The 25,173-nt window shown below is 49.4% G+C and overlaps 2 protein-coding genes across 2 annotated transcripts; one reads left to right on the top strand and one right to left on the bottom strand.

Annotated features, from left to right (window-relative positions):
- Window positions 1-902: 902 nt before the first annotated feature.
- Window positions 903-13,171, top strand: GTPBP1 (GTP binding protein 1). Its single transcript, XM_010019749.1, has 11 exons — window positions 903-1,008; window positions 3,475-3,655; window positions 4,697-5,045; window positions 5,498-5,621; window positions 7,522-7,636; window positions 8,093-8,237; window positions 8,376-8,558; window positions 9,350-9,485; window positions 10,061-10,239; window positions 10,755-10,952; window positions 12,518-13,171. The coding sequence occupies exons 1-11, from the start codon at window positions 903-905 to the stop codon at window positions 12,608-12,610; spliced, it is 1,809 nt and encodes a 602-aa protein (XP_010018051.1). The 3' UTR covers window positions 12,611-13,171.
- A 6,142-nt stretch (window positions 13,172-19,313) lies between these two features.
- On the bottom strand, window positions 19,314-25,022 carry SUN2 (Sad1 and UNC84 domain containing 2; the record flags this gene model as incomplete). The annotated part of the gene is given in 17 exon segments (XM_010019750.1): window positions 19,314-19,427; window positions 19,541-19,633; window positions 20,054-20,221; window positions 20,375-20,490; window positions 20,583-20,667; window positions 21,606-21,827; window positions 21,910-22,075; window positions 22,513-22,556; window positions 22,643-22,720; window positions 22,802-23,023; window positions 23,346-23,470; window positions 23,681-23,751; window positions 23,967-24,060; window positions 24,242-24,337; window positions 24,534-24,668; window positions 24,823-24,839; window positions 24,841-25,022. Coding segments are annotated over 17 exon segments (2,028 nt in total), but the record flags the coding sequence as incomplete, so codon positions are not given.
- Between the last annotated feature and the right edge of the window lie 151 nt (window positions 25,023-25,173).

Genomic DNA, 25,173 nt, shown 5'->3' with positions numbered 1-25,173 from the left:
GTGCAAGTGTCCTCAGCTGTTATAAGAAAAATCCTGAAGCGATGTTGTCTTGTCTTCATTTTCCACTTTGTTTCTGTCCACTTTTTGCTTCTCTTGCTGCCTCTGTAGGGGAGGTCAAAGGAAGTTGTGGTTGTTGGAACAACTGCAGTCAAAGCTTATTGGTAACACAGCTGCTGGCTTGCAAAACTGCAGCTCTCCAGTGGTGAATTGCCTGAAAATGCTCATACAAAGTGCTTTGTATCTCTGTGTCTCAGCACTGTGGCGTGAAGTACTTGACGTTTTGTTTGGAGTTTAAAAATAGTGCTTATTCGTGTTCTCTCATTCCCTTCTGCCCGATCAGAAAACAAAAGGGGGGATCAAGTGTGTGAAAGACTTAAGAGATGCTCTAGTTTTGGTGCCTAGGTGTGCTCCACAGTGAGGTCTGGCTGATTTCCTCTGGCTGTCCTGTCATGCTTTAGGGGAGCAGCAGCACTGTTTGCAGTGGATTCTGGAATACCCAGTTAAGGAGTTTCTTTGGAGGAAATATTTCCTCCCCTTTGTTTTCCTTGCATGGAAACGTGTATTACACAGAAGTAGAAGTGGGATGTTCACTTAAAAGTGGCTTTTAAACATTGGTTACTTCAAAAAGAGACGCTTGGTATTCTTACGTGAAGTGTATCTTGCAACATAAATGAACTCTGAGCTCAGACAAATAACCTTGTGCAGTGTCACAAGGAAATAGCTGTCAGTGAAGCTGGTTTAATAAAAACAACTGAAAGCAAACCACCAAAAAGCGGTCCTTGAGAAAGAGCTCTTCTCTTTCAATAAAGTACATGGATCGATTGTCCTTATAACTGAAGCTGGTTTTGAAATTGTTTGCTTGACATCTGCAAATGGATATTCAATCTTTTTTCCAGCTGGTGATGGTGAGTCCAACTTCAGAGCAATATGACAGTTTGCTCCGGCAGATGTCAGAGAGAATTGATGAGGGATGTGGGGAGACCATCTATGTCATCGGTCAAGGATCCGGTGAGTGTATCTTCCTCAGGAAAACAACAAAAGCCATTGCAATTATAAGAAAAACCTAGTTCATCTATCTGGACTGCTGTTTGGAACTTGGAAACCTCCATAAAGTACAGCAGAACATGTGGGACAGGTTCTTTTATTTTATTCCTGCCAGCAACTGTCTTATGTAGTGGAGCTAAACGTATTTTTTATATAAAATCATACAAGTGTTTTTTTTGGAAATAAGGCACCCCAGGAGAAGATGAAGGATCTGAAATTACAGTAACAGTTTTAGTACAGGCATCCTCAGTGCTCGATAGGGGTCTTGTTCTGTCTGGTTTTGTTCACTTCTCCATTTTAAATAAAGATATTTTTAACCCACAGGAATGTATCTGAGATACTTTGGATAGCCAAAATATATGCTGCTGACTTACTTTGTTAGTGTGTGTCTGTACTATGGAAAGAAAGGTTTCCCTTTTCTCAGCATGAAACCTTTATTTGTCACACTAACTTGGGTGTGACTGATTTGCCTTTCCAGATTTTAGCAGTTAGCATGGATTACCTTTTGGTCTTCTCCATAATGTGAATATTTACATCTGATGCTGGTATTGAACATGGCCTTGCTTGAAATTGAAGTTTCTTTCTCTGAATGCAAAAAGCTTGTCTATGGCTATCACAAGGCTAAAGGCACATTTCAAATAGCTTAGATATCTGCTGGGCATCAAGTTGTTATGATCAGACATTCTGCTAGTTATGATGTTTGAGGAAGAATATAAAACCTGGTTGTCACTGCCAGGGTTGTCTGAGATAATGGAGGGAGAGAGCTGTGTTGCCTCAGAACTGTGTGCTTTTGGGGATTTCTTGGTGTTTTTTGAAGCAGCCAGCATAGAAGAGAAGCCTAGAAAAGGCCAGTGGTCATACAGGCAATATCACAGGCATAATGTTCTTCTCTCCAAGTGAATTTCCCTCATGTAGTCTGAATCCTTGGTGTTTGGGATAACCACATCTGCAGCAAAGATCTAGCTAGTCAGGCTAATAACAGCTTTCTCTTTTAGGGTACCTTGTGAGGGTGTTAACTGGTGGTTGTTGCACTGATGTACTTAGAAGTAGGCATTTTTTTTTCTTAAAATACAAGCTAAAACTTCTAACTTCATTTTGGGTTGCTGTGCAGTCAAGGAAGATGGCTATTGTGTCCGATTTATAGAAAAGATCCCCAGCAGAAAAAATCTTGATATCCCTACCACTGTCACTCCTTCTCATTCGAGTGTCTGTGATTTTGATCATCATGGGTACCCAGCTTGGATGACTGAGAAGCAAGACTGCCAGGAAGCTCACTGCTTCATCAGGAGTGACCCTTTCATTTATCCCTTGGCTCTTACCCTCTCATGTCCTCTACTTCTCCTTCCCCTTCTACAACTCAAGACCCCAGCCATGATGCTTTTTGTTTTCTCCACCATCTCAACAGCTTCTCAGCCCGCTCCTGAGCTAGGTTGGAAATCACCCAGCAACTCTACTTGTTGGAGAGCTGTGCAGTAGTTAAAATGCTGATTAGTTCACGCAAACTGCAGTTACTGCTCACCAGCTGATGAGTCAGCCATGCATATGAATGCGCATACAGCAATAGCTTTGGTCATCCAGGTGCAGTGTAGCTCTCTGCCTTTGGTTGTTGGTTTATTTACCCACAGAGGAGATTCTGGTCTGAAATCCATGCAGCTTCTCAACATGTGGGTTACGAAAGGAGCCAAGAGCTGTGGTGGCCTTGAAAGTGTCTAGGTAGTTGCCACTGGCTTGCTCTCACTTTTAATTCTTTGCTTGGGTGAGCTGTTCAGAGGCAGCAGTGCCTCCTTGTTTTTTTCTGTCAGCAATTCTTGCAAGTGCCAGGGTGAAGGCAATGAGACGTGCCAAAAACATTGTTTTAACTGGAGAATGTAGGATTCTAAAGAAACTGCTGTGCAGGGCAGACTTGCAGAAAATGTGTACTTGGGATGTGGTTTTATAAAATAAGCTGATTGTTTAAATTGGTCCCACATTCACTGGCTAATTGTGGTGATATTTCAGACAGAACTTTCCTTTTGTTAATGCTTTTTCCTCGATTACAATGTGAGAGAAAATGTTTTATCTGACTGAAGTAAATGGCATGCGAAGTACCTTCAGCATGTGACTGCACACAAACTACCTTCAGCATGTGAAGTAAGGGAATTAGACAGAAATGCTTCTTTCTTGCCAATCCCTAAGTGTTTGCTCATAGAAATTATGAAGAAAGCTCGTCTAGATGAAAGATATTGCTTTTCTAGTATCTTTCAAGATTTAGCATGAAGACAGTCCTCTTTCATTTGGGGCAAAGGGTGCTTATTCTGTTTACGTGGCTGACATTTCCAGTCCACATATAAATTCCAATCAGTGTGAAAGTCCGAGGCAGAATGACACTGCTGCTGGCCATTGCGGGGTGGTGCTCACTGACTGTCCTTTGTCTCCCCAACATCACACTAGATGGGACTGAATATGGTCTGAGTGAGGCAGACATGGAAGCATCCTATGCCACGTTGAAGAGCATGGCAGAGCAGATCGAGGCAGACGTGATCCTCCTGCGGGAACACCAGGAGGCGGGGGGAAAGGTGCGCGACTACCTGGTTCGGAAACGTGTGGGTGACAACGACTTCCTGGAGGTCAGGTGAGGAGCCGGGTGGAGACAGGGTTAGTCAGCAGCCCAGCTGCATTTTTACCCTGTGAGCAGTGTGTGATGCTGAGCCAGCAACGCTGATTTGAGTCTGGGTGTTGTAGCTACCCAACAAAGGGAATTGAGCTTGGCCACTCCTTGCTAACAAAATTGCCATTTTGTTGTTGTTGCTGTCGGTTTTGTGGACAAACTGTTTGTGGAGGTTTGCCTGTGTTTAGCTAAGGGCTGTTGCTGTCTGGGTGACAGCTTCGCAGTTTGGGGATCTTTTGTGTGCTGGAATCCAGGTAGGGAGTCACGTGCACATGTGTCTGTATGTGTGTACATGTATGCACGCTGCTGGAACACAGTGCTTTTGACTAAGGGTTCAATTCTATTCCAAGACTATGATGATCCAAGTCACCGTTTAATGAACATATAATAGCTTGTGTAACATGACTTGAGAGTCTGCCCAGACCTGGATGGAATGGTTTTCCAACATTTGCCAACAGCCATAATAACCATCTTTATCGGAGTCAAGGAAGGAGTTTGCTGTAGGAGAGGGTTTTCCCCACAAATCTTTCATTGTTTGAGCTTTTCCTTTTCTGGGAACAGCAATTTAAATTCCTGTGCTCTCCCTAGCACCCGGTGCTATTGCAGTGTGAGGAATACGAGGAAGGCAGAGATACTCCAGACCAACTAGGGATTTAGTCTTTCTTTTTATTTGGCACGGTGTGTATGTTGGATTGCAGAAACTAGGAGCTGGAAGAGATATGCTGCATGGCATCAAGCAATGTCTGACTGTGTTCTGGACACCAGTGATGTGTTTCCACAGTCTTTCACATCCCGCTCCTCAGAGTGCGGGATCTCCACTGTCAACTAATAACTATGAAAGAATTTCTGCGTGTAAAGGTCTAGGATTTTTGAATCTATGTTTGAAGTTTAGGGAGAACAAACTCGTTATTTGCATGAGCAGTGATGTCTGGGTTTTTTTTTGATTGCTTGTTTGTTTCTTCAGGTATTATTTTTTACCAGGTTCCTTTTTGCTTTCCCCTCTAGGGTAGCAGTGGTTGGCAATGTGGATGCAGGAAAGAGCACATTGCTGGGTGTCTTGACACATGGTGAACTAGACAATGGCCGAGGCTTTGCTCGGCAAAAACTGTTCCGCCATAAGCATGAGATTGAGTCAGGACGCACCAGCAGTGTGGGCAATGACATTCTGGGCTTCGACAGTGAGGGCAACGTGGTGAACAAGCCTGACAGCCACGGTGGCAGCTTGGAATGGACAAAGATCTGTGAGAAATCCACCAAGGTCATTACTTTCATTGACCTGGCTGGTCACGAGAAGTACCTGAAAACTACTGTCTTTGGCATGACCGGCCATTTACCAGACTTCTGCATGCTTATGGTAGGTAGCAAGAAGAATGTATTGTACCAGCAGGAGTGGGACTGTTCACGGCTTTAATAGCCTCAATTTCTAAACTACTGCAAAGTCCCTGTGGGGTTGTGGAGGGAAGGCAGCATTTCCCAGAAGTGGAGAGCAGAAGCTGCTGTGGGTATCTCATCAGGACTCTGATGCAAGTGCCCCCGGACTGTCCATCCAGGCCGGGCCCAAGATATATGGTTCTTGAAAACGGAAAGATTTTTAAATTCCAGAAAACCTTGTTAAAACCAAGGAGAAATTAGTCCTTAGCCACTGTCCAACAGCGTTAGAAATCAGCTGGCTCTGCTCATACCATCGCAGAGACACATCTACAACCTAATCACAGCCTACTTCATGTCTAACACAAGACTTTCTCTGTAACCCAGCTTACTGGAGGAATAACATTTTCATCCCTCTATCTTGTATCCCTGGTGTAGGTTGGCAGTAATGCTGGGATTGTTGGAATGACCAAGGAGCACTTGGGCCTGGCACTTGCACTTAATGTTCCTGTCTTTGTTGTAGTGACCAAGATCGACATGTGCCCTGCCAACATCCTGCAAGGTGAGTCCTGCAAGCTCTTTCCAGGGCTTTTTCTTGCCTCTGAATGTGCTGTTGTTCTCTGCTTGGGTTGAGGAATTGCTGCTGGAGGAAAGCTGCTTTATCTGTTTTGGCTGCATCTTAAACACCTTCCAGAAATCTATCCTTTTTCCTGGCCCGTTTTGCAGGCAGTTCACTCACAGTCACTGTTTCAAAATTACCCAAACTGGGGGACTCAGCTGGGCAATCTGGAAATGTTTCTGCAGGGTTTTGCTCAATTGAGCTTTAAAGGGGGAAGCATACAGTTAGAGTTGTGGCTTTGCTTTCTCTCTGGGTATTTTAAGTCTGCAGGGAAAGTCTGGAAGTTCTCTTGAAAGCTGCTTTCCTCCTTGCCCACAGTTTGAATGTGATCTTAAGCTGTGATCAAACTTGTTTACCAGCTGTTAGCTGAAGGGACAGCTGCTTGTTACATCCTGCTCACCTGGGCACTTCTCAGATACACTGGCATTAACTACAGCAGCTCCTTCCGCTGTCTGAACTTCATAACCAGCACTTCATAAATCATGGTTCAAAGTAGCTGCGTACATGGGCTGGACTAGACACAAATGGAGATGGCAGTGAGCAGCAGGGGCTAGTCAGTTTTTGTCTCAGCAGCACTTAAAGCAGCACCTCTAACCCCAGCAGTATCCCTTTAACCTACACTTTCTTCAGGCTGGGAGCAACTCTCTCCTTTAAAATTCTTTTGATGTGTTTCCCACACCTTCAGGAACATGCTGTGATTCATTTCAGCAATGGTGGGGGTTTTTTTTATAATCAGTCCTAAGAATCAGGAAAATAAATGCTCCTGATACTGTCTGTGGTTAGTTCATTGTCTGTGGTTAGTTAATTATTGTAAAAATCCTAAATATGTTTCAAGTAAACAGATGCATGTGATCAGAAGATAATCTAAATGTCTCTATAATATATGTTTGGCAAATAAATGTATGGCCTGACCATAAGATAATAACTGGAAAGGAGAACATTTGGCTCAGGGTGAGAAGAACTGCTTTTGGGAGAAGCCACTCCCATGTCATGTTCTGTTTAAATTAGACACAAGATTTGACTCAAATGTATCTGTGAAGAGCAGATGGCATGATTAGATGTTTGTGTTTCTGTATCCAAAACATTACTTTCACATAGGCAATTATTTGTTCACAAAACCCATCTAATTGGATGACAATTGTAGAATATAAATGATTTGCTCTTTTAAGCCCTTACCAGCCTTTTTTTCCCCCTCCTTTGTTGTAAGGCATTTTGCAGGAGGCTGATGCCAGTGCATCAGGTTAATGCCCCTGCTGGCTAATAAATATGAGGATTAGAAAATACATTTAAAAGAGGCAAAAGATCAAAGTTGGGAGCCGTGTGATTTTTCCCAAAATACTTATTTCTGGATCTGGTCCACCTACACTGTCTTAGTCTGTGACGGTGACCTTTACCCCTTTCATACTTCTCTAACCTGCTAGGGCAGGTTGATTATGAGGGAAAGTGTGCCAAGTTTTGTGTGGTCAAAATTGATTTCTATTTCACATGTTCTCAAATATTTCAGTTCCTGAGTGCTGTTGGGTTTCATTGATTTCAATATGGAAAGCCCCTTCTAGGAAGAGGAAATATATTTTAACGCTTCAAGTTATTTAATAGACAGCTATAAAAAGTCACAGCATTGCACTTGCAGATGCAAACATGTATGGCATGAAATGGAAGATGGAATGGCTCCTAAGACCCACCTGGGCTGCAGCAAACTCGTAGTCTCACTCACACACCTTTAGCCATCTTCTCCTGTCTATTTGTGGCAAAAGCACCAGTCTCCCTTTGGGGAGAGACTCCACGAAAGCAATCTGCAAAGATGGGAGATGCTTCCCTAACAATATTCATTTCACCCTTTAAGAAACCCTGAAGCTGTTACAGCGACTGCTGAAGTCCCCAGGGTGCAGGAAGATTCCCGTGCTGGTTCAGAGCAAGGATGATGTCATTGTAACAGCCTCCAACTTCAGCTCAGAGAGGTAACGGGAGTAGAGGAGAGTTGTTTCTCTTTTGATCCTATTTGGAGACTGGGTGAGAAGATTCAGAAAGAGAGTCTCATTGTTTAGATGTGTGAAGGTTGCATCTGCCATGTGGTGTGTTGATTCCATAAGAATGTATTGATTCTGAGGTTGACCTGCTTGTGTTCCCCTCTCTGAGACAAGTGAGAGGCTGCTTCTGGGCAATCTGCAGAAGATAGCAGGGTATTCGGCTTCCTTCAGTCCTGGAACTTTGCACCTTTTCCTGAATGTGATTAGAAGGCAGAGGCAATGTTACTGTTTTTCAGAAGTGGGGTGTTGTGCATCTGACTGCTTGCCAACCTCTCCCTTCCTAGCACTGTGTATTGAATTCAGTCCCAAGATTTTGGATGTTTCCTACACGTGGAGTCCCAGGCAGGGATGTGAGCTAACTCCATTTTCATCAATTTCCCTTTACAGGATGTGCCCCATTTTCCAGATTTCCAATGTCACTGGGGAGAACCTAGATTTGCTGAAGATGTTTCTTAATCTCTTGTCTCCACGGACCAGTTACAGGGAAGAAGAGCCAGCAGAATTCCAGATAGATGATACTTACTCTGTCCCGGTAAGGGGCCTGCTATTTGGAAGAATTTTCTGCCTCTTCTAGGATGAGGAAGCTACCTTCCTAGAGAGGGGAGTTGTAGAGCTTTTCTGCTGGCATGGTCGAGTAACCCCAGTTACTGTTTTTCCTTTCTTGGTGTAGGGTGTAGGAACAGTGGTGTCTGGGACAACACTGAGAGGCCTCATCAAGCTAAATGACACCCTGCTGCTGGGACCAGATCCCCTTGGCAACTTCCTACCTATTGCTGTCAAGTCAATTCACCGCAAGAGAATGCCTGTCAAAGAAGTGCGGGGAGGCCAGACTGCTTCCTTTGCTTTGAAAAAGGTGAGATGGTCAGTTCTAAACCCCTGAGTGCTCCTGGACTTCAGTTGCAATAGGACTTCTTCTGCAAACCTCATCTGCCTTGTTTCACAACTGAATAAAATCCCATAGAACCTCTGCAGGTCCCACATTCCCGGTTGTTCCACCTGACAGCTGCCATGCGGTAGCTGTGGTACCGAAGGTAAGGAGGGGTAGTGCTGGAGATGTCTAACAAATTGGAGGCAGTGGAAGAAAAGTTTCCTTTTGTGCTAGAACTGCATTAGTGTCCTGAACAGTGCATTTACACTGTTCCTCTCAGCTATTAGGACCAACTGCATGATTTGGGGTTTAACAATTAGCAAAATTTGATGTGATTCCTCTTGCAAAAGGTTTCTGTCAATAAAAGCTGCACTGATTTTAAGGGGATATAATTTAAGCTATACCAAACTTCATGTGTTCAGTCTTATCATGTTGTGTTAACAGACATCACACTTTTGGAGAGATCATCTGCTTGGATAATATGCAAGCAGGCTGTTTGTTTTGCTTTTAAAGGATCACTGAGTCAAAACTTCTGTGTCAGTGTCAAGCATTCCCAGCACTCTAACTAAAGCTTCCTTAGAAAATTCAGCTGATCTTGATTTTTGCAACCTTTGCATAGCATCATTACATATTGCTAAACAGCTCTTGCTTTGCCTTTTGGTGAGCATGAGTTAATATCTGTGAAATCCCTTAGGATCCTCCTGGATGCAGTCAGCCAGAGAAGCAATTTTCTTCCCTGGAGAATCAGCCAAGTTTTTTGTGTCTCTGCTTTTCAGATCAAGCGTTCTTCCATCCGGAAAGGCATGGTAATGGTGTCACCCCGCCTGAATCCACAAGCATCGTGGGAGTTTGAAGCAGAGATTCTGGTGCTCCATCACCCCACCACCATCAGCCCACGATATCAGGCCATGGGTATGTGTCTCAGTGTTGTCTCACCGTTTGTTTCCCAGGGGTAACAGTTTGTATCCATTCTAGCCTGAGATAATTTTGCTCCTCTGGGTCTATGAACCTGAATATGCGCCATAGTTCGTGTTTTTACCTTTGCCAGCAATGTGTTAGAGAGAGGGGAGGGATCTGAGAGAGAATGGGGGAGGCTGTAGGTAAAAAGGGGATGTATGACTCCGAGTGTACTTGGAGCCTGCCTGAGACAGATGTCCATGCTGCAAAGATTGTTCAGCTTCAAATGCTGATGGAAGGACTCATTTTGAGTCTTTTAGCCCAGCTGCTTGGTGTGTAGGATTCTGTTGAGGGTTCTTCAGGAAAGTCTCCATTTGGAGGCAACTGTTCTAGCTTATGTGTGTTTTCTTTTTGAGGACTGAACAAAGGCAGTTGTGTGACCCCTATAGTTCTTGCTACACAGTAGTTTTTTACGTTCCAAAGTCGGCCCTGTTAGCTAGAGAGTAGCAAGAGCTGCCTTAAGTGTCTCTCTAGAGTTTATTCCCCTAATGGCACTGGCTGCTGAAAGCCTTTGTGCATTCCATTTGCAGTGCACTGTGGCAGCATCCGTCAGACAGCCACGATTCTCAGCATGGACAAGGACTGCCTGAGAACAGGGGACAAAGCCACGGTGCACTTCCGCTTCATCAAAACCCCAGAATACTTACACATAGACCAGCGGCTGGTCTTCCGTGAAGGCCGCACCAAAGCTGTGGGTACCATCACTAAGGTAAAGGCTGAAGAGTCTGACTCTGGTTTTGTCCAATTAGCTACTTTTGACACTGAGAAGCCAGCAGGATAATCTGGATAGCTCTGGAATATTGAGGGAAGAGGCTGTCCTTCAATCACAAACATCAGCCCATGGGTTAACAGATAAGCAATGTGCTTTGTCATGTGGTGGGTCTTTAGCTGATGTGAATGAAGGAGTGTGAAGGTGGGAGGTGAGCCAGATGCCTCTGGTTCTTAAGGCTCTATCTCTTTCTGCCAGCTGGTAGCCGGTCCCTTTGAGTCACATTGTGGAGGGTTGAGTGTCACCTCAGCTGAGTGGCCCTTTCCATCCAGTAAGGGTTCTTGAGGGCAGCTCAGAGGCCTAGGTTTCTTTGAACAGCTGCTGCTGCATTCTTCTCCTGATGGCTATTGGTACGAATTCTCTTGAGGTTTTTTGTTAAAAAGCAGCATCGAACCTTACCAAATTGGCCTGGGTATTTTAATGCTGATTTTGGCCTCTCCCTTTGCGATTTGCAGTTACTCCAGACCACCAATAACTCCCCAATGAACTCCAAGCCACAGCAGATCAAGATGCAGTCAACTAAGAAGGGAGCCGTTACAAAACGAGAGGATGGTGTTCCCCCAGCTGGGACAGCATCTGGGGGCCCACCAGCTGGGGATGAGGCCCCCTCAACAGCCGCAGCACCACTGACACCTACTGCCCTGCAACCATTGGTGAGGAAAATACCATGTCTGTCCTAGCTGTTTACATCCTGGTTTCATCTACGGGAGGAAGGGTACTCTTAAAGCACAGGCATTGTCCCCTCACCTTGGGACTCAATGTGCCACAGAAACAAAGAGAAATATAAGCAGTCTCAGAGCAGAAATCAGAATTCTCTGATGGCTGGATGACTGCTCATGGCTGACCTTTCAGCAGCTAGGAGCTTAGGGTTCTGGGGCAATTCAGGTTGGACCTCAGGAAGTGTCTATTTTAACCTCCTTCTCTAAGAAGGATTAGCTGTGAGGTCAGACCAGGGTTGCTCAGGGTTTTATCCAGTCATGTCTTGAAAATTTCCAAGAAGGAAGACTGCACAGCCTCCCTTGGCAGCGACTCCCAGTTTTATGACTTGACTGTGCTCACAATGGAGAAGCATATCCATACACCCAGTAGCTGAACTAGTGGAGCATCTAACAGCCAGTCACAGAATGGGTTTCTGTTTTCTGAATAAGAGGTAGAACATCCCTACACTAGAGAAATTACAACCTAAGTACTAGTATTAGGCACAGGTCATTTGCACTGTCAAGGAGGGAGGATGGACACATCCAAGAAGGAAAGACATACCTCTTTCTAAAGAAAGAAATTTATCCAGGTTGTTTTGTTAGTTAGTACTTCTCAGCTCAGCTTGTCTGAGAAGGATACCTGGCCTTTCTGGTCTAAAAGGAACTCAATTCTAACTGCAGGCTTTGGGAGCTATTTATCAACTTTACTACCGATAGAAGAAAGGTCTTTTCCTTTTAGTATACTTTTCTAGTAAGTGAAAGGTTCAGAAACTGACTTTGAGATTTGGTCAGTGTTGCCCCTCTTAATTTTAGCTGTCTTAGTTGCCATTGGTCAAATCAAGCCCTCTTGAGGCAGGCTGGCTGCTGAAAGAGGGCCCTCTGGCAGGGGTTCTCTCATTTGCCTGTGGCTTTTTACTGATCCCCCATCTCCTCCTTGTCCTGATGTAGCATCACTGTGGTTGTAAGTAATGTTCCCAGCTTGCTGTTTCATCCCTCCCCCTGAGAGTCTGTGTTGCTTTTATTCTTGCTTACCTCTGCTTCTCTCTCTTTGCTGCTTCCCCTCAGCCTGCACTGGATGAAGAGCCCCACATCCGTGAGGGCAATAAGGTATTTGGCTGCTTTAAAAGAGAATGGTGGGTTTGCTGGCTTGAGCCTGGGAACAGTCTAAGGTTAAAAAGGAGGGGGAGCAGGGTCTCTCCTTCCATTCTGCATAAAGCCAAGGGAGCCTGAGGCCTTGATTTCCCAGATGCTGAGCCCCATGGGACCTGGTGACTCTCATGGGAGTAAAGCATTCAGAAAATTGGGAAATCAGGTCCTCCCCAGCTTGAAGGACTGAACTTCATGGGGTATCTGTCTCTCCTCCTTTATTCATGGTGTGTCTGCCTGCCTTATCTCCTTCCTGCAGTAGTAGGAAGCTGATCATTCACAATTGCCCTCCTGCTCTCTGGATATGTGTGTAGTCCATCTGGATTCTGATTCAGAGGTTGCTGTGCACTGAAGTGCATCTTCTTGTTTTTCAGTCTAAAGTCGGAGGAGGAGGACGGCGACGTGGGGGTCAGCGCCATAAAGTGAAGTCTCAGGGAGCCTGTGTGACTCCTGCCAGTGGCTGCTGAATTTCTTACTCCTCCTCCCTCTGAGGAATTCCTCCCCTTCCCTTCATTTCTTATCCAAAAGATCCAGAGCAGCTTAAACCAAAACCCATCCAGCTGATTGGCTGCAGAAGAATCGTCCCTCCTCTCTGAAGGAAGCAATGGAGAGGAGAATAATTTATAAGCTAATGAAGGTGATGAGACACACAGAACTGAGTAACTGACACCTTCCTCCTCCCCCTATTGACACGTTTTTGTACATCATGGGCTTAGTTTTTATTCTTAGTTTTTATTATATTTTGTGTGCATGAAGATGAGAGGAGAGTCTGGATAGAACTGCGAAGAGCCAGTTAGCTGCCTCCCTCCTCCCTCACCCCATTCTGTTCACAGGACTTGCTGCTCTCCTCCTCTTTGCTGTCTCAGATCCAGGGGTTGTCAAACGAACGCTGGAAATTTCAGACTTGCAAAGGTTAAAACACATTGCTTAGGATGGCTCCACAGGGCATTGTTTCCTCACCACTGAGGTCCCGTGCCAAATTTCTGGATTCTGTTTCTAAGTGGGTTTAATTTAATGTTGTAGTGACTGAAGTTTGAAGGAGATGGTAAGAAAGTTACTTGGAGATCTGAGAGGAAAGCAGTTCTTGATGTTGAGGAATCCTATAGTGAATATACTTCTCAAATATGTTGACAGCACTGAAGATTCTAATTGGAGACAGAATTAAATGGGCAGGCATTTGCCCATCCTGTTCCCTTTCCCATTATGCTGTTTTTCCTCATTGTTTGCTTTGTGCACATTGGATTGAATTGAAGCTGTCTCTCGAGGCTGCAGCAGCTCAGTTGACAGCATTAAGAATATATTGGAGGAGCATGTGCTGTCCTTAGAGCCAGAGAAAACCTTCTCACCTCGGTGGACAGACATCACAGGTGGTTACACAGGTACCTTTAGAACAGAGACACCAGGCAAAGGTGACCTCCCCTTGATTTTGTTTACTGCAGTATTTCCTAAATCTTCTGGAACTCACTGGCCAAACTTTGCCATGACAGAGGTAGGATTTGTCTTCTCCCCTCTTGGCCGAAGAGGGCAATGATGGATTGGTACTGAACTTCACAGAAGTGCTTTCAGGTTTGGAAGTACAAAAAAAGAAAAGATTGTATGGTGGGTTTTTTGTTTTTTTTTTAATGACAATTTCTAGCTTTTCTAGGAAGGCCCTGCAAGGACGGTCTGTGAATTAACTTAATTGTTATGATGTTTGTTAACCCTGGGTTGTGCAAGTGATCAATTCTCTGCTTATTTTGATCTCTCTTCTTCTAACCCTGCCTCTTCACTTGGCACCTGCGAGGACAGGAGTTCTCCTCTGCCAGCTTGTGGTGAGCTGTGGAAGTGTGGGAGCATTTCGAGGGCGGAGGCAGCATCCTCATCAAATCGTTGCTTTCCCCAGCCGGTGCGGTCAGCCTTGGTTTCTTTGAGTGCTTCCTCCTCCAGTGAAGGATTCTGGTTTACTTAGAGGGTGACTGTAAGGTTTCTGCTCCTCCTTAGCGGGTTGTTCCTTTTTCTCACTCTGCGGCACCTATGTGGAGTTCATTCCAGTTTACCTTGTTGTTTGAGGTAGGCTTTCAAGCCGACTGAGCAACAGCAGGCCTCAGGAGGGGAGAGCACATCTCCCAATGCCGGCACCAGCACTCCAAAAGCATTAAGTGGCATGGGAGAGGTGAGGAATGTGGATTGGAGACGAGGGTACTTTGCCTTAGAGACTGCAGTGGCCTGAGCATGGTGGAAGGGGAGGTCAGACAGTCCTTTCCAAGCTATGTGCCTACATACCAGCACTCTCCTGGCGAGGGAGGAACTATAGGCAGCTACAACACTAATAGCACCCGCATTGTGAGGGGGTGTGAAGTGTGGCTAAGTAGGGCATGAGGGCCTGGTGGGGTTGTCTTCTGGCCCTGTAGCAGCATCAGACTGTATCTGATTTCACTGCCCTCTGCATTGAGAGGAACAGGGAACTCGAGGCGGTTTTCTCTTTCTCCATTCCTTGTGCTCCAAATGAAGGAGACTGCCAAGACTGGAAGAGGATTTACTTCAGTTTGTGCAAAGGAGGTGGTGTTGATCTCTCTTTTGTGACCAGCATTCAAAGATCACTCAGGCTGATGTGATCTATAAAATAAATTTTAAAAAAGTTTGTTCCAAGTTAAAGTATGTCTTGTTGCATTTTGTCTTTCTGGAAAACCAGTGCTTGCTGCTCTAATGCCAAAAGCCAGACCAAGAACGTTTGCCTGGCAGCAGGCTCCTTTGCTGGCTCCGTTTGTAGTGAAGGCAGGGGAGGGCATGCCATGCCACACCACGGGAGGGTGCTGCTGAGCCTCTACATAGCCCTGACAGCTTTTACTCTTAAGTGCTTCTTGGTGGCAGAGGGATGAAATGGTGTGAGCTATGCTGTGTGAGATGTGCACGTGTGTGTGTGAAGAGCTGCTATAGCAAATCATTTGGGGCCAGCTCCATCTGAGACACTTTGCCAGAGGATGCAGTTATAGCACAGCACTTCCAGTGCCTGTGTAAGCTTGTGCTCCCTGGGCCCTTGCTAGGACTTGCACCTCACCTGTTTCTGTAAATAGAGCAGGAGGCTCCAAGGTTTGGAATGGGTCTTTTCCTGCCACCACAGTTGATCTCAGAGGTTCATGAAGGCTCTTCCTGCTCTGCCTAGCTCTTTCACAAGTAAGTGCTGGACTGGGAACTGGTGGTAGCTGGAGGACAGATCCACGCAGCCCATCTCCTACTCCTGGAGAGGGCTCGTCCAGGGGCAGCAGAGAACAAGCCTTCTCCTAGAAGGGCCAGTGCAGAACTGCATAGACACCCCTCAACACGAACCTGCCTCCAGCCCATCTTGGTTAAGCAGACACTGGTGTGACTCCCTTTTTGCAGCTTTTTTTCTTTATGCTCTAGGTTAACTTCCTCATGGTGAGAATAAGTAGGTACTTTCTTTCTACTTGCTCTTTAGCTGCCTGCTGAGTAATTTACAGTCCTTATTTAAGGAAGAGAGAGCAACCTGCAGCTACCCTTACTTGTGAGGTGCATCAGGCTTCATCCTTGCCCTCCCTGCTGCCCCAGTCTCACTGCTCCTCAGCACCCAGCCAGGCTCTGCTCCTACCCATGATAAGGCACAAGATGGATGGATGTCCAGGGAGGGCTTGGCAGTCACTGCAGGATGAGCTGAGCATGCAGCCATGGACCATCACAGACTACTTACTGAAAGTTACTAAAATTCCTTAGAACTTTGTCTTGTTTTCATCATTACTCCAAGCAGTTTTTGCATCTCAGAGCCTGTTAAATGACAAGGTAAAAACTGCTGCCCCTAGCGTTAGTATGGCAGGCTGAAAAACAAAGAATACATGGAAAAGCTCTAGGAATAGCTTGTGCATCATTCCCACCAGCCAATTCACCTACATCATACCCAAACCACTCACAGTAGTTTTGACATAATTTATTTTTCTTGGTCTTTTTTCTTTTCTTGCATAGGCATAAATTACAATCTGTTGATTAAAAAATAAAATGAACAAAACAGTGCAGCATTTGCAACAGGCTACAGCATCAAATACAAACTCATCTCCTGCCTGCAACCATCTGTTTCTGCAGGGCTAATTCATAACACGTGTGTAGGGCAAATTAAGGAGGGAGAAGAGAAGAGGGAATTGGAGTAAAATAAAGGAAATCTGCTCTGACAGCTGTTTCCCATTTCTCCTGCCTCATCAGGCTCATCGTCCACAGCAGCACGAGGATGAAATACCTCTGGGCAGAGATGCACATGCTGAAGCAGTGGTTTTATGTGCCTCCTATTCCTTTGCAGCTCAGGAAGGTGTTGCAGCAATGCTGCAAGCTGCTGCTGGAGAGGCAGCTGCCTGGGTGCTCTGGCTGCAGCCTGGCACCCATGAGCAGACTTTGGGTGCTGACGAACCGTGTGTAGCCTCACCATGCCTTCCTGGGACTCCTCATGCAGTTGGCATGAGGAGACGTCCAAAACCAGCACTACCCCAAGGTGACCTCTCAGTGATGGCTCCAGGGGTTTTTACCTCAGAACAGCACGGACTTTAGTCTCCAGAGGACAGGGCAAGCTTGCCTTGTAAAGCCAAATGCTCCCTACCCTATAGCCACTGGTTTTCTTCCAAGGGGCTGTTAAGACCCCCACTCCAGCTCCATTCCTGGGGAAAGAGGTTCCCCCTTTCCCACCTTACACCAGCATGCCTGATTTACCACAAAATCAAAAAGACCCTGTCTGTCCTGACAGCCCAACCCAGAGCACAGGGAGCTAAAAAGGAAGTAAGAAAAGGGGTTTTACAGCCTTGTGGTTACAGCATTTCCTCTAGCAGTTGGAGAACCACCGGGGAAGGGGGAGAGCTTCATCTCTGCTCTCTATCACTCAAACACAGGAGCTGCTCTGCCCAACCAAGGACAGGTCTAGGCATTTATAAAAGCACAACCCCCTGTGCGCAGGGCACTCACGGACATGACTCCAAGGCAAGCGGGCAGCTGTAGACAAGTTTAAAATAACTTTGACTGTGGCTGCCAAGAATTAAGACTGCTCAATATAGGAGAGAATTTATCCTCGCTGGATCTGGCTGCAGATCTGCTTTCTCCCAGCAGCAGGACCTCTCAGCACTGCAGGGAGCTCAATGGGGTCATTTTAACCTGCTGGAGATGGGGCTGCTTGGAGCAAGGAGACCCCTCCAGAAGGAGGGATGTACTACCATCATCCTCATCCCCTCCAGCTGGCATGGAGCAGGTCAGGACTCAACCCCTTTGCCCAGCGCACACCAGAGCATGCTGAAGGGAAACACTTATTCAGCCCATTCCCCTCCTCTCTATCCCTCAGCCTACAGTACTTGGACCAGAGAAGACCATACAGGAATCAACTCATGGTGCACCCCTACTGCTGGTGGTGCCAGGGGAAGGATGATGCCAGCACCAGATAGGGCTGAAACACTAAACATGAGCCCTTTAGCTTTTATTTCAACAAAACACAAGACAAACGGGAATGCTTTAAACGCCATCCAAGAACATAAGCCAAACTAAGGGTGATGCAGGCAGCAAGGAAGTGGAGTGGCCAGATGGCCCTGGCACTCCTCAGCTCAGGGAAGGTTCCCATGCATCCTTCCTGCAGTTCCCTGCCACAGCTCCCCCCATCACACCACAGGTAGAGGCAGGATTTACATGCCCACTGCAGGCAGAACTTCCCATCCTGCTCCAGCATGGTCAGGGAACTGAGCCATGCCGGTGAGGAGGAGGCAGGAGGGAAAGGGAGCCCTTCCAAGAGAAAGAAGATCACCCTGTGCCAGCCATCTGCCACTGGGGCCCAGGAGGCAACAGAGGCAGCCCTGAGCGCTGCAGGTGGAGGGAGGCCCCATTGCTCCCCAAGGTGCAGGAGCATGCTGGCACCTGCAAGCCCTGGGGATTGCCCCATCTCCCACCCATGGAGAGCATGGTGGAGAGCTCCAGCTCACTGCAGGCAGTCACCTATATACAGATGCAGCCATGGACAAGAGGCCACAGCCACGCATTGCAGTCTCGGAGGATATCTCCGGAGCAAAGAGGGCAGGATCTCCAGCACCCTGCCAGGCAGCAGTCCACAGAGGACCTTGTCTCCCAGGTTCAGCTACCAAGCCACCAACAGCTCAAGGCCTGTATTTTGAACAGCTCTGTTCATCTTATTCTAGCTTATCCTACTGTATGTGCACTATTCTCCTACTAAACAAAGCTCTAGCCCTCTTTGCATCTAAGCCACTTGCCCAAGCGGCACCACGTAACGTTCTCTGGTTAAGTAGAAATCACATGGAAAAAGTCTTTTTTTAACTTTGTTCTACAAAAAAAAAAATAATAAAATCCCAAAAACCCCAACTGGAAAATGTCCCCCACCCCCCCCACGCCCAAAAAAACCCAACAAAATAGAACAAACCCAAAAGGGGAAGCAGGTAACAGGAGTTTTCAATAGAATCATCAGGCTTAACACTGGGGAGCAGCCAGCCAGGGAGGCCATCAGCATTACCAATACCCAGCCTCTGGCAGCAGGACAGCTTGAGCAGGCAGACAGCAGCACCACAGCAGGCTCTGCCACCACCACATGCCAGATTCCTCCCCTCCTGCCACCCCAAACCGTTAGTTTATGTTAATACTTCATTAATACTGTCTTAATTCCCCTCTGCCAGCCCAGCATCAGAGATCTGGAGATCTCTACCAAAACCAATGCCAAGGCAAAAGAAATGACCCTGTGTGGAGGGAAGAGACTCGGTGGCCGTGACTGCTGGCTCCTACCTACTCCAGTGGCACCGAGCCGGTCACCACGGTCCCATACACCATAACGCACCCAAGCCTGCATGAAGCACATGGCAAAATTACATACCCCTTTCCCAAGCCCTGGCAACGCTAGGCACACCGCTGGAAAGAAGCGGGCAGTAGGGACGAAGGGTTGCACAGACCCAATAAAAAAGGAGCTTAAAAAGTTAAAATGTCCAATACACACTGAAAACAAGCCAGGCTGCACCAGGACCCACATGGGATGCTCTTTTGCCTTGCCACCCCAGTCCTTGGAAGAGTGAAAGCCTCACCCCTTAAATCCCAGCTCTTCTCCTCCCCTGTCGGGAGCAGCTGCTGGCACATCCCAGGGTTTCTACGTGCGAAGCAGTGAACCAGACGAACTCCCTCTTGCTGTCAGCCCAGCAGCATCCTCATCCCACGCTGGGCTCAGTGCGCCGGCTCCCCATGCACACGGAAGCGGTAAATGCAGGTGTATTCAAGGTGACCCCAATTGCTCAGCACCCGGAGCTCCACCAGCTGGTATGTGCCAATGGTGTCATCCTTGGGGAGAGGGTGAAGGAAAAAGCTGAGCCCTGAAGGCTCTCCGGGGCTCAGAGAGCCCAGGGGTCCCATTGTCTTCCTGGGGTCAGGTGCTCTGAGAGCAAAACACTTACCTCGAAGTAAAACGTTTGGATGGGATTGCCATTGTGGTTGTAGGTGAACTGCCCAAGTAGAAGGCCTTCCTCCTCTCCCTCCTCCTTTAAACCCTGTGGAGGGGCAGGGAAGCAGAAAGGGAGAACTGGTGGTGATCAGAGAGGGAGACCAGAGGTGCACCCAGGGCCAAACAGGGAGATGGAGACACAAGCACACTTGGCCTCCACTCCTGCTCTGCCAGGCCAGAACAGACACATAGGGACAGGGGCCAGTGGGGAACGATGAGGATGGGGGTTAGAGACCAAGTTATACCCGCTCAATCCTCTCTTCCAGTGCTTCCCAAACCCCCTCCTGAAGCCTGGTGCTATCCCTCTCCCCCTCAGTACTGCTTCTTCCCCCTCTTCAGTGTAGGACCAACCCTCACAAAGCACCCCACAGCCAGGTATGGGGCTCACTAGCCCTTCCCTCCTGCATTCTCCACCATGGCACCACCCTCCCACCATGTCCCCTTGCTCTTCCCTCAGGTCACTCACATAGACAGCAAAGTCCTTGGGGGCGCTGGGGATGGTCCCCTTGGGCGAGAGAGCTTTTGGGATATGCTCCAGTGTCACAGCCGTGGGGCGGATGATGCTGGAGAGACGGATGATGGCAAAGCCCTGGGACCCACGGAACGCCCAGCAGTTCCCAGGGTTGACATCTGGCTACAAGCACAAGAGCAGGACACCAGCAATGTTACCACCATCAGTGACATCAGTCTGGCCACTTGCTTAGAGCAAGAGCCAAATAAAACCCACCAAGAGAACCAGCCCAGCTGGCCCCTCCCCTCAGTGTGGTCTCACCCCAAGGGCGCCCACCTGCAAGATAACACGGGGGGACTGCGAGTGGTACCACAGGGGGATGCCAAACAAGCTCAGCAGCGCCGTCCGTGTCTCGTAGGTCTCCGAGCAGCGGGTGTTGATGACACTAGCCCCTGGCATAGACAGGAGACAGCAGCAGGTAAGGGGCATGCCAGCACCCTGTGGTGCCCTACCCAGGATGTCCAGCTCATCCCACACCACCTACCCGCTGACTCCAGTGCATAGTCAACCATCCCCACACGGTCCTCGCTGTAGCGCTTCAGGGCCTGGTCCACGATGAGATGCACTTGCTGTGTAAGAGCAGAGAGTGAAAGGGGGAAAGGGCCAGGGTGGGCATCCTGCCCCCCACCCTCCTCCACCCTGTGGGGACAGAGAGGGTGCAAGGACCTTCCTGCAAACAGCCAGGGATGAATCACCGTGGCAGAAATGAGAGGACATGAATTTGGCTGGGAAGCCTCATGACAGGTTGCTAAAAATAGCCCAGACCAGAGGAGCTGTGCAGTGAAGGGGCAGTGCCCAGGCACGCTGGGCTTGCCCATCCCAAAAGGGCTGGGCCTGGGGCAGGAGGAGTGTTCCTCAGGGAGTACCAGACACAACCTGACAGCCCACTCAGTCCTCCCCAGCGTCATCAGCTGACTCCTCCTGCGCCATCCTGCAGGATCCATGGGAGCTCCCCCTTATCCAGAAAAGGAGGAGCTGGCCAGAGCATCCTTCTTGAGCCAAAACCCAGCCCCAGGAGCTGAAACCTCGCAGCACCACTGTGGGTCTAAACTTTGTGGTGTGCATAAAGCTTGTGCAGAGTGCAGGGACTGCTAATCCCAGCTTTGATCCCTCCCCTCCACTACCTCCACAGGGAATTGACAACAACAATTTCCAAAGCAAGCAGGCTCATTTTTTCCTTTGGTGTCATTCTGCTGAAATGCTTTGCCCCAAGTGACTCAGCGGTGCTGCTGAAGATAGGAGTAAACAAGATGCTCAAACCTTGATGGCATCTGCCCTGCCTTTTGGGTGAAGGATATGTGAGCAGCAGCTTAGATTTTAAGACAGGAAGAGCTCCACAGGCGTGCAGATATTGCCACTGTGACCCCTTGCAGGGCAGGGAGCAAGCACATCTCACAGTGGAAGTGAGCAGCACGTGCTACCCCCCCTGCACACACACAGTGGGGCACGGCCCCTGATCCCACACCTGCAGTCACCATCATGACCCTGGAGCTCAGCCAGCACTCACCTCCTCTGTCACCCCCGCGGTCCCCGCTTGCTGCAGGGCCACTCTGATATCAGCATCCCGTGATGACAGCCTCCTGTCCTCTAAGACTTTGTCCAGGATTTTACGCTCCAGGGCCTGGAGCTCTGCTTGCAAGTCTTCCCGCTGGAGGACAAGCCCAGCAGTGCCACCCCGCCGGGACTGCAACAGGAACTGACTGACCCATGCTGGGAACTGAGCTTCCACCTGAAACAGGGCACAGAGCTCAGCCCCAGGGCAGGGGCCCTCATGCCCCCCTCTGCTGAACATAGTGGGACCAGGGACTCACATCAGCACGCACAGCCTTCAGCTGCTCCAGCATCCCCTCCATGTGCTTCCCCATCACCTCCTGGTCCGACTTGAGGCCTGCCAGCTCCCTCCTCAGCGCTGCCACCTCCTGCTCCAGCTTGCCTACCTCCTGCTGGAAGCTCCCTCGCAGGCTCTCCTGCACTGAGCTGTGCCAAAAGAAAGGCATCAAAACCTCACACCCGTGGCAGCCCCAGCTCCCCTCTGCAAACAGGGGGAGCAGGTTCATTCCCCGTCCCCCTCCAGCCCATCTCCAGCCCCAAATGGGTTTAATTCCTGTAGCAATGATCTCTTCTACTGCATCCTAGGGGAAAGCAGCCATGTTCCCCACAGTGATGCAAAATGATGGTTGTGAAAGTTATTTGCTGCAATGATCCTTTGAGCCCTGCTGGCAGCCAGGGCACTTTCTTGTTGACACACCCACATATTCCTCCCCCCTTTCCATACAAGATTGTGCCTCTCAATCTGTCCTCAGCCCCAAGCAAACCAGACTTAGAAACCTCTCCTCTGCCTTGCTATGGGTATTTCACCCTGCTACCTGCCTGTCCCTAACATAGCAGCAGCCTGCTTGGGCAGCCAGCATTACCTCTGCCATTCTGAGTTCAGCTGCAGCAAGCGTGTCTCCATCTCCTGCCACGAGAAAGGGAAGGGGTGAGGCCTCTATGTCAGTAGCAGGGATGTCCTGCCCAGGTACCACCACATGCTCATCCTCTTACCCGAGAAGCTTGTGCCATCTTCCCTAAGCGTCCATCTAGATCCCTCCGCACCTCAGCTCGGAGAGCATCCAGCTCACCCTGCAGAGTGAGGAACAGCAGGTGAACATCAGAGCCTGACCCCATATGCCCCCACCTTCCCACATGTCCCCCAAACCTCACCTGGAGGTGGCCGTTCATGTCGGTGCGGAGATGCTCCTTCAGCCCCGCGTCCCGGCGGCTCAACAGCCCATCCAGCAGGGCCAGGACATCCCCTGGGGGTGGCTCTCCCCCTGCTGCCACCGCTGCCGCTCCCCGCCGCAGCTCCCACTGCGACATCTCGGCCTCCAGCACCGCAAAGCGCTTCTCCAGGGCCTGGAAGCGAGCCAGGAGCCGGTGGTGCCCCTACAGCAGCAACAGCAGGGTGTGATGCAGCCCCCCAGGGAGGTGCAGCCCCTAAGGGGGCAGCCTGCTCCACAGGGACCCCTATGACAGGGGACCCAGGCCACCCAGTCCCCAGGGTCAGTGGCATCTCATTCATCTGCTGCTTCCCAGGAGAGGGTAGATGTTCCCCCTACTCCATTTCTGGACACCCTGGGAGTGAGATGGCCAGGGGAGCTATTTCCACCAGCATGGCAAGGTTCCTTCAGCCATAGGCCACACTGTCCCAACTCTGGGCAGGCACCCACCCCAACTGGGTCACTACCACACCTTTGCTAAGGCTTACCTGGTCCAGTGTGGTCAGGTCCCCTGTCCCAGGCACGTCAGAGGAGGAAAGCTTTCCTGCTCCCCACCACGGGAAGGCTGGGAGGCTGTGTGTCAACAGCCCATAGGGATAGAAGTACCAAGCTCCTGGGCATGCAGGGGGATGAGATGGTTAAAATGGCAGGGGACAGGGCCCACGTGCAGAAGTGCAGCCATCAGCATTGGATGAGGTTACTGGGATGCCCCAGCACAGGGGTACAGATGCACCAGGGTACCAGGAGCACTGAGCTAGGGACCATCCCATCCCCCATGGAATGCTCTAATTGCAGGGCAACAGATTGAGCCAGGCCAACTCACCATAGGCAGCAGCAGCAAGGAGCAGGAGGAGGAGCAGCAGAAGCAGGGACCTCTTCAGCCACGGGTAGCGCCTGGAGCACAGAGAAGAAAGAATTGCCTGTAGAACTGCAGCCACCTTCTCCCATCACAATTCTCTGGATGGGGGCCAAAGGGAAAGCAAAGCCCACCCAGGCTTTGGCACAAGACACCCACCCCATGTGCTGGGGTCTATGGGGCACCCCTTCTCTGGGGTCCAGTGGGTTTTCCCCATGCTTCTCCCATCCTGGAATCCCACCACCATGCTCACCTGGAGAAGGGGACCCTGTTGAGGCGTGGAGCTGTGCCGACGAGGCGGTGCCAGGCAGCTGCCAGCCCCGAGAACAGCCACCCCAGGAACCGAACTGCAGGGAGAGAAACCAAGCCTCAGACAGCATCCTGGCAAAGATGTGCCCTCTGTCCCCAAGGATGCTCCCACAGTGAGGTAAAACTCTTCCACCCGATGAGGAAACAGCAGACATGGCACGTGGGGAATGGAGACACCAGCAGGAAGAAAGGCGCTGCTGGAAACACCCCCCCACTCACCTGGTGCGGTAAACACTTGCCAGAGGAAGGAGCCCACCCTGGATGCTGCGGACTTCAGCCCTGACCCAGAGCTACTCTGGCCTGAGTAGAAGTGACCTGGAAAGGAAGAAGCAAGGCAGTAAGTAACCAGAAGCTGTATCCCTGCCTGTCACCCAGGGTTAAGGCTTTCCATAGGGGGTGGCATGCAGGTGGGGCTGGGATCACCCTGAGCACAGGCAGGTCCTGGGCTGGTCCCCTTGGGGACATTTCCCCCAGCACCGCTGCCACCACAGAGAGGCCGGAGCATCCCTACCGGCATAGTCATCTTCTGAGGAGTACCCAGACGAAGAGGTGTAGGTGTCGTACGTCTTGCTCTCCAGCAGCCCGTTGATCTTGCTGGACTCCGTGTCCCCAGTGCCTCTTCTCCTCCTGGTAGAGAACTCCCCACCTTCCCCCAAAACACAGAGTCCTCCTCAGAAACCACCCACCATCCCCACCCCCAAAGCAGGCAGCTGGCCTGGGGTGCTGCCCCAACACACCCCTCGTGCCCAAAGGACATCCCCAGGTGCTGGGGGGGGGTGGAAATAGAAGGGAGAACTCACCCCAATACGCACTTTCAATCCAGCATGGAGCGGCCCAGGGCGGGGAGGCCCCGGCTGCCCCCCAGGTAGGACTCGCTCACCAGGGACTCGCTGTAGTAGGAGGTTTGGGTGCTGGGAGCAGGAGAGAGGCGCTTTGCGCTGCTCAGTTTCCTTCTGACCGTCCTGCTGTGGGCGAGAACAGGCTCATCATCCATGCCTGGCTACGGGAAGGGGAGATGTCACAGTGCACCCACGGGGCAGAAATGGGTAATTCACCCACCCCCTTGGCCAGCATCACTCCTCCCTGCCCTATACCGGATGGGGGCAGGTTTGGAGGGTGCAACCGCTGCTTTGCGAAAGGCGCTGCTGCTC

The sequence above is a fragment of the Nestor notabilis genome, unplaced genomic scaffold, assembly GCF_000696875.1.
Source record: "Nestor notabilis isolate BGI_N333 unplaced genomic scaffold, ASM69687v1 scaffold32498, whole genome shotgun sequence".
NCBI lineage: Eukaryota > Metazoa > Chordata > Aves > Psittaciformes > Psittacidae > Nestor > Nestor notabilis.
This window is presented reverse-complemented; position numbering and strand designations above follow the sequence as displayed.

Excerpts from the sequence above, each read along its gene's own strand:
- GTPBP1 (XM_010019749.1), top strand. The coding sequence starts at position 903 with ATGGTGAGTCCAACTTCAGAGCAATATGACAGTTTGCTCCGGCAGATG. Across the intron at positions 7,637-8,092 it reads TCCAACTTCAGCTCAGAGAG|GATGTGCCCCATTTTCCAGA; the intron begins GTAACGGGAGTA and ends TTCCCTTTACAG. Across the intron at positions 9,486-10,060 it reads CCCACGATATCAGGCCATGG|TGCACTGTGGCAGCATCCGT; the intron begins GTATGTGTCTCA and ends TTCCATTTGCAG.